Source organism: Macaca mulatta, chromosome 4 (assembly GCF_049350105.2).
Source record: "Macaca mulatta isolate MMU2019108-1 chromosome 4, T2T-MMU8v2.0, whole genome shotgun sequence".
In the NCBI taxonomy this organism is placed as follows: Eukaryota; Metazoa; Chordata; class Mammalia; order Primates; family Cercopithecidae; genus Macaca; species Macaca mulatta.
The window spans coordinates 43,475,123-43,484,018 of record NC_133409.1 but is presented as its reverse complement, the minus strand read 5'-3'; the positions used below and the strand labels follow the sequence as shown (position 1 = coordinate 43,484,018).

Genomic DNA, 8,896 nt, shown 5'->3' with positions numbered 1-8,896 from the left:
TGGGATTTGCTCTGCAGGCCAGATAGTCTGGCAACCCCTGGTTTATGGTTTATTTGCTTCACTGCTTCAGTTTGGTGCCATAAGACAAAATGTTTCTTTCCCTAAATCACTGATAACATTTTTAATGAGTCGTAGCATTGGTTACTTATTTTACATGTCTTATCAGAACAGTTTAAAACATGGCAATGCATCTCCTTAGTTAGAAATTGTAGCAGCTGGGCACGGGGGCTCACGCCTGTAATTCTAGCACTTTGGAAGGCTGAGGCAGGCAGTTCACTTGAGGTCAGGAGTTCGAGACCAGTCTGGCCAACGTGGTGAAACCCTGTCTATACTAAAAATACAGAAATTAGCTGGGCGTGGTGACACGTTCCTGTCGTCCCAGCTACCTGAGAGGCTGAGGCAGGAGAATCGCTGGAACCCGGGAGGTGGAGGCTGCAGTGAGCCAAGATCGCACCACTATACTCCAGCCTGGGTGACAGAGCAAGACTCTGCCTCAAAAAAAAAAAAAAAAGAGAGAGAAATTGTAGCAGTTGGGATGCTTTTGTCTTCAAGTAGCAAGCCTGGCTTAAATGGCTTAAAACAGTAGGAAAGGGCTGGGTATGGTGGCTCATGCCTATAATCCCAGCAGCACTTTGGGAGGCCGAGGCAGGTGGATCACTTGAGCTCAGGTGTTCAAGACCATCCTCGGCAATGTGGCAAAACCCTAGCTTTACAAAAAATACAAAAATTAACTAGGTGTGGTGGCACATGCCTGTAGTCCCAGCTACTCAGGGAGCTGAGGCAGGAGGATGGCTTGAGCCTGGGAGGTTGAAGCTGCACTGAGCCAAGATTGTGCCACTGTACTCCAGTCTGGCAGACAGAGCAAGGCCCTGTCTTGAAAAACAAAAACAAAAAACAGTAGGAAAGGTATTCTATCATTAAAATATAGACAGTTGTGGGGTTAGTTCAGCTGCTCTACAGCATCATCACAGACAGATGCACATCCAGCAGAGGGCAAGGGGATTTCTTTCCATGTGTTTATTTTTAACAGCGAGGCAAACTTTTCTAGAATGAGCCCCTCCTCCCTTATAAATATCGCCTTCAGTCCCAAAGACCAAATCAGTTCCTGGTGAATGAATTAAGATCGCCTAATTAAATGTCATGATGCACCCTCAGGGTTTTAGAAGGGCCCAGCCTGCCTTAAGCAGGTAGTCTCAGGATCCCAGAACAAAATTAGGGTTCTGTGAGCAAGGAGGAAGGAGGAATGGCAATTGGAAAAGAATCAACTGGATCTCTCGCAGAACTAGATTCTTGGGATTAAAAAAAAATTGTGGGCCAGGCATGGTGGCTCATGCCTTTAATCCCAGCACTTTGGGACGCTGAGGTGGCTGGTCAGGCCAGGTGTTCAAGACCAGCCTGGTCAACATGGTGAAACCCCGTCTCTACTAAAAATACAAAAATTAGCCAGGCGTGATGGCACATGCCTGTAATTCCAGCTACTTGGGAGGCTGAGGCACAAGAATCACTTGAAGCCAGGAGGCAGAGGCTGCAATAAGCCCAGCTCATGCCATTGCACTCCAGCCTGGGTGACAGAGCGAGACTCTGTAACAACAACAACAATAACAACAAAAAATACACACACACACACACACACACACACACATATATATATCTGAAGAAGGTTGTGTGCTGAGCTTCTTGAATTTCCATTTGTTTATTTCCTTTAAAGAATGCTAGAGAATTGGTCAGTACAATTTCCTTAAAAGAAAACCTATTGATTTTCACCTAAATAGATTATATTTTGCTTTAGTTTTCAAAACCACAACTATTATTTCCATGAGGTTACATTTTTAAAAAGTATTCTATTTTTGCCTATTTTATTGTTTTAAACTTTATCACATTGCATATCTAGTATAAAAATGTTCATGCTAAAATGACTTTCTTTTTTGAGACAGGGTCTAGTTCTGTCACCCACACTGGAGTGCAATAACACGATCACAACCCACTGCATCTTCAACATCCTGGGCCCAAGCAATCCTCCCACCTCAGCCTCCCAAGTAGGTGAGATCACAGGTGTGCACCACCACACCCGGTTAATTTTTTTTTTTTTTTTGTAGAAATGGTGTCTCACTGTGTTGCCCAGGCAGGAGATCCTCCCACCTCAGCCTCCCCAAATGCCAGGATTACAGGTGTGAGCCACCATACCTAGCCCCAAAATGAGGGGTTTTTTAAGTCACCAGTTTTGTTCATTTTGAACCATCACACATGTCTAGTTTTGACTTTGCATTGTGACAACAATAAAAATTGTTTTCAAAAATATTCTAGCATTGAATAAGAGTTTCACTTCCTGCTTTTCACATGTCACTTCCTGCTTTCCCTTGTCACCTCCATGGGTATTTTGATGTACCTCCCAAGTGGTAATACCCACCTATGTCTCCTTATTTGAAAAATCACTGAGGAGGCCAAGCGTAGTGGTTCACACCCATAATTCTAGCACTTCGGGAGGCTGAGATGGGAGGACTACTTGAGCCTAAGAGTTCAAGACTAGCCTGGGCAAGAAGGCAAGATTCTGTCTCTATAAAAACATAAAAAATTAGCTGGGCATGGTGGTGCACACCTATGGTCCCAGCATCTCAGGGGGCTGAAGTGGGAGGATCACTTACTCCCAGGAGGTCAAGGCAGCAGTTAGCTGTATTTGTGCCACTGCACTCCAGCCTGGGTGACAGAGCAAGTTCCTGTCTCAAGAAAGAAAAAGAAAAATCACAGAGGGAGATCTTGTATCAATATCAATTCTACTCTCAACTGTGCTAATCCTTCTGAGAACCCCGATCCTCCAGGAGCATGGGGTGAAATTCGACCTTAGCAATTTTCTGGGGAGAACATCTGGCACAGTAGAAGATGCTTCTGCCCAAGGCAGAGAGGCCAGGCTTCTGTTCTTGGCTCTGCCTCTTACGAGGTATGTTACATTGGACATGTCACTTAACCTCTCTAAGCTGTAGCTTTGATGTCTATAAAGCAAGAATTTGAACTTTGTGGCTGTAAGGTCCCTATTGGAACTAATAGTTTTTTCTTTATCATGTAATCCAAAATGTTGACCTATCCTTTCCAATGTTAACCTGATTTCTACTGTCATTGTTGCTTGGTGAAGCTTAAAAATTCAGTCACAGTGCTACACACGACGTATTATATGGTAGTGTTATATAATAAGATAATAAGTGCTATCTAATAAGATAATGTGTTATAGCAGAAGCTCTCTCTTTTGCCACAGCACTGTCAGATGACCCATAATATCCTAGTGTGAGACATTCCCATGTCACTAAGCCACATCTCTCCCACATTTGACGAAGCAAATCAGAAGACAAATAAGCAAGGTGACTACAAAGAAAATAACTTTGGACAGCTTTATTATTATTTTTTAACTAAAATGTTTGCAAATATCTACATTTTCATTGCTAAAACTGTAATATATTTCACTGTTATTTACAACACAACTATCCCCTGCAGCTCTAGAGATGTCTTTTACTCCTTCTAGAACTCTCTCTGTATCTTGGAGCATTCATACAGAAGTGAAACAAACCATGAAACCCTGAAAACCTGGTGTGGGGAGAAGAGTTATATTTGGTGGCAAAAGTAGTTACCTTTGGCTGGTCCAGAATTTTTTTTCTTGCCTTTCAGAGTCCATTCCTTTGCTCATTAGTAATTCAATGTTTTTTTTTCAACTCACATAGAACTTTCCTTTTTTTTCTCAGGAGTGTTATACATTTTAGGAGAGTGCAGTCATCTTTAGAAGAACCTGGGGAACTTTTCCCTAAGGAATGTGAAAATAGGTTAACTAGATTGGCATTTGTCAAGCTTTGCCCTCAGCTTGAAGTGCTCCATTGGCAGAGGTTGGCCAATGAATAGCAGCTTCTTGTGTCTAGGGGCCCTTCTCCCTCTTCTCATGGGCGCTCTGTTAAAGGTGGAGAGCTATGTTTTATATGATTCCCAAGAGCAGTTTATTTTTGCCCTTCCAGTCCATGTGAGCCCTCTTCATACTGAAGGACTGCATCCCCGGGCCTCCTCCCCAGGAGGATTTCTGGTGGCCTCCTCGTAGGAGGGCAGTAAACACTGGGAGGGGAGAGTGGCCTCCGGGGGCAATGGGGAGTAGGGGAAGTCCTCACTGCCCCAGGCCAGGCCGGGCAGGAGGTCTGTCACCTCTTCTGCAGGTGGGTGCTCTGGTAGGTCAATGCTGAACACCTGCCCCTGGGGTGGCGGGGACTTGCAGCGGCGGTACAGGAACAACAGCAGAAAGGCCAGGAAGAGCAGGATAGTGGCTGGCAGAAGGATGCACAGGAAGGGCTCCACATCCTCCTGGGTGGAGCTCACCCACTGGGTGCCCTGGAGTTAGAGAAGGAAGCCCAGTTAGGAGATGTGGAAAGAAGGCCTCGAATTTCTTTTTTTTTCTTTTTTTTTTTTTCCTTGTTTTTTTTTGTTTTTGTTTTTGTTTTTGTTTTTGTTTTTTGAGACACAGTCTTGCTCTGTCACCCAGGCTGGAGTGCAATGGCGCAATCTTGGCTCACTGCAACCTCCACCACCCTGGGTTCAAGCAATTCTCCTGCCTCAACCTCCCGAGTAGCTGGAATTATAGGCATGCACCACCACGCCTGGCTAATTTTTGTATTTTTAGTAGAGACGGGGTTTCGCCATGTTGGCCAGGATGGTCTCAAACTCCTGACCTCATGTGATCCGCCCACCTTGGCCTCCCAAAGTGCTGGGATTACAGGCATAAGCCACGGCCAAGGCCTCGCATTTCTAAGGTCCTGAAGTTCCCTCTCATCTTTCATTCTTCTATTATTACTCACTCTAAAAATCACTGTTATTTACTTATGCCGGTGAGCTTAAGCCTATATGAAATAATGTTAATTTACACAATAAAGTGTGAATTCAGAATGCCAAAAAGTATACGTTGATGAGATCTTACAACATTTCCACAAAAGTAAAAATACTGAAATAAGTTTTGGTTGGTAGGTCTGCTGTTCATTTTCTGGAATGAAAATTCTTACTATTTATGTACTTATTTTATTTAGAATGAGACCAATTATGATTTATTGCCACTAACGGATTATGTGGGACTCACTTAAGTTCTTTAATTCTGGAACAAAAATCTCATGTGTTCACATCACAGGTAAAAATTACATGCGTGTCAAATGTAAATAACTGAATTTGGATTTGATAGTTGGTGCTTATGATGAATGAGATTTTAAAAATTCTTTAAATTTGTTTTTGTAAAATTTGTAGGATAAATATGCAAACATTTTACCTTTTTAAAGACAAAGAATTACAGATGAATTCTTGGGCAACCAAAAAGGTATTGATTTTATAATATTAGCTCACAGAAATGATAATGGCTCTTGATGGCAGAAATAATACAATAGGCATGAAATGATGTTTAAACAGCAAAGTAGGAAAGCAAGTTTAAAAAAAAATACTGTTCCTAATGCACAGAGACTGCCTTTAATAAGGCTACTAAGAAATAATGAAGTGTTAAAAAGTTTATCTCTTTTATAAAGCATATAGTAACAAGTGTAAATGTTAGTATCTACTATGGAGGAAAAGAAAATATTTTAAAGCCTTGTAATTATGTTTAAAATAAGCAAACAGAATATTAAGCTCTTTACTTATTTAAAAGAAAACCTGGGCCGGGCCCAGTGGCTCACACCTGTAATCCCAGCACTTTGGGAGGCTGAGATGGGAGGATCACTTGAGGTCGGGAGTTTGAAACCAGCCTGGCCAACATGGTAAAACCCCATCTCTACTAAAAATACAAAAAAAATTAGCTGAATGTGGTGGTGGGCACCTGTAATCCTAGCTACTGGGGAGGCTGAGACAGGAGAATCACTTGAACTCAGGAGGTGGAGGTTTGCAGTGAGCCGAGATCGTGCCACTTTATTCCAGCCTGGGCAACAAAGCGAGACTCTGTCTCAAAAAAAAAGGAAAAAAAAAAAACACCCTAATAAACTATGAGAGATGAGGTTCATTCCTTGATGTTGGTGGAAAGGACACATGTTTTGCTGGTCATGACCTCTTAAGAGACTGGTTTATGTAGCTAGCATTGTATAATGCTAGATGTTTGTATAATCTTTTGTTATTCCCTACAGACTTTACAACTATGTGTGTGGTTTTGACTTGAAATTAGATGGTTTATTTAATATTTATATTTCCAGATATTTTGTCCTTGGTAAGATATGAATTAAGATATTTTAGCTTAAAGAACATAAAAATAGTGTTCTCGAGAAGCAGAGCATCATCTTTGAGGGTTGACAGCTCTGTGTTTGAATTCCTACGATGTTCTAACACCTGTGTGACTGCGGACTGTTCACTTGCCTTCTCTGGGCCTAGGCTTTCTCCTCTGTGAAATGGAATTAATAACATTGTTATCAAGGGTTAACATGAGAAGTAAATGAATTAAAGTGCATAAAGCTCTTGGTGATAGTACTTATATATTTATATCTCAGTGACTTGAACGGTCAAGTTTACTAAACCTAAAATATTAAAGATAATCAGAGAAATCTAGAAATTTATTGGTGAGGCTAGAAAATCAGAGAAACCTAGAAATTTATTGGTAAGGCCAGAAAAAAAAATCTGGCATAACTAAATTTATGTTTTAATAAATACATATTTTCAGAAAAAAAGTCTCATGGTTTATATATGTTACTGTTCTAAACGATAAATTCCTTCTGTTTCTTACATAAAATCAAATTTGTTATCAGAATTATTAACTTAAAATCTGTTGTGACATAGTAAGGACTTTGATTACAAAAACTGTAAGAGTAGATGAACTCATAAATTTGCTACAATTATTAAGAAATCAAGTTGGAGTAAGAACATTTTAACTATAATTTGTTTTTTCTCTCTAGATGAATCACCAAAAAAAGTTTTAACATTTTTAATGATTAAACAATAGCTTAATAGCTTATACTAGCTTAATAATTCAATAATAACTTTGGCTATTATCTCTTTTAGTATTTCAACCCTGATAAGCATAGACAATTTTTCATAATCTATTTTTATTTCATTCTCTATCAATAATATGGATGATAACAGTTTCTGATCAGTTGTGGCCATCAATTTTAAATTCTCTGTTATATCCTAGATAGTTAGTAGGCATAGAATACAGAGATACTTAATGTTCTATTTAAAAGGTTTCATGTTACAGATTCTTTGTTTATAATTATGCTACTTACGGTATTCTCAATACTAGTTGCAAAAATTCGGGAAAGGAGAAGTACCACAGTCCCTGCTGTAATCAGTACTTCCGTTGGCTGATTTAAATTTGTCCACATAGAAAGTGGCATTAGAAGACTTTAAACAGCAAACTAGGACAATTTTTTGAGACAAAGGACTTTTCCAGTTAAGAGAAGCCCAGAGCTATCGGACAAATTCATTGCAATATCCTTAATTTGCTTATTTAATTATTTATGGTATGTTGCTTAAAATTGTTGGATTTTTTTAATGTGGAAAGGATGTCTTTTTTAGTCAAAAATCCTAATTTGCTCACCCGCCTCAAAGTTATTTTTTAACTTTTAATGTTTTTCTGATGTTTATTTTATATCGGCTTAAGGGATTTGTTGTTCAGGGGATATTTTCAAGAAATGTCCAATTAAAGGTGTAACTGCTAAAGGATATCTCAATATCCATATCAATATATATTTATGTACTTTTTCTGTAAAATGTGGTTTTAGAGAACTTAAATACTAATCTCACCAGTTGGTTTTCCAGAAAGCAAGAAAATAGTTTGATTTCCTTCTTTCTTGGGTTGTCAGCAGTGTCACTCATTTCTCCTCTGATTATAAAATTCTTAGGTTTTAGATTTGTAAAAATATTTGTCCTTAATGCTGCCTCCTACGGAGACTTCACCGGTGATTTGCCAGACAAAGCAAAAGCAGCTGCTGCATTTCTTAGTGAGAGACAAAATCTCTTTAACCCCCTGCTGTCTTACCTGAAGTAAGATGCATGGTTTCTGCTAACACTTAAAAACAGTGGTTAATACACAGCCAGGACCAAAGAGAGGCTCTTATTTTTGTATATGTAGACATTGCACCCTGAGCAAAGAACGAAGTTGTAACACCGAGGCTTTTCCGTTGTAACACCTCTGTTGACCCCTGGTTTCAGGTGTTCTTCCACATATTTCAGATATCAAGGGTTCTTAGGAGGATACAGGTGTGCCAAGTTTTACTTGAATGTATCCTTGTCCAAAAAGTATAACTTTCAAGTTATTGCCTTTAGACCAAGCCAATCAGTGAATTCATATTTTTGTTATAGCTGTAAGACAAAATTGCTACCACTACGTTTTAAGATCCTAAAACCATAGGTATTGTTTATTTTAAAACTGATGAAGACGTTTTGGGGAAGAAAAGACTTAAGTCGTAAGTACAGACCTGCAGCTGGGTCTCCAAGAGAGGCGGGCTGGGCTCGCTGGTTAACCACTCGTATGTCTCCCGGCCAGCATGTCCAAACTTCTTCCAGCTGCTGCCCAGCAGTCCCCGCATGTTTTCATCCAGCTGACGCCCTGGCCACCCTTCCACCTTGCTGCCCAGATTTCAACAATGCTGCTTGCTCTTGGCCTGGATCCAGTTTGGATGTGCTTGGTTGATGGCTGTTGGTAAACTCGTCCTCGGATGAATGGCAACAGGGAAAAGAAACCAACCAGAGAGACCTCTCAGGACTGACTGTTTAGATTCGGTGCTTCTGGATTTGTGTCTGTGGCCTTTATCACTATAGGGGTTGGCATCAGATATCAGATATGGAATAGATTTCAGACAAGAGAGTTTTCTGCACTAGCATTACTACAGTGCAAAGAATGGCCTCAGTGAATAAAGAGCTGTTTATATTTAGGACGTAAATAAGAGCCTTTCCCTTTGCTTAGCACACCTCTCTC

At 40.2% G+C, this 8,896-nt stretch overlaps 1 protein-coding gene across 1 annotated transcript; it reads right to left on the bottom strand.

The window, feature by feature from the left end:
• Positions 1–3,370: 3,370 nt before the first annotated feature.
• SMIM28 (small integral membrane protein 28) lies at positions 3,371–8,675 on the bottom strand. The gene is made up of 2 exons (XM_028846919.2): positions 8,397–8,675; positions 3,371–4,356 (listed from the first exon to the last, which is right to left on the bottom strand). Exons 1-2 carry the CDS (start codon positions 8,505–8,507, stop codon positions 4,009–4,011), a joined length of 459 nt encoding a protein of 152 aa, XP_028702752.1. The 5' UTR covers positions 8,508–8,675; the 3' UTR covers positions 3,371–4,008.
• Between the last annotated feature and the right edge of the window lie 221 nt (positions 8,676–8,896).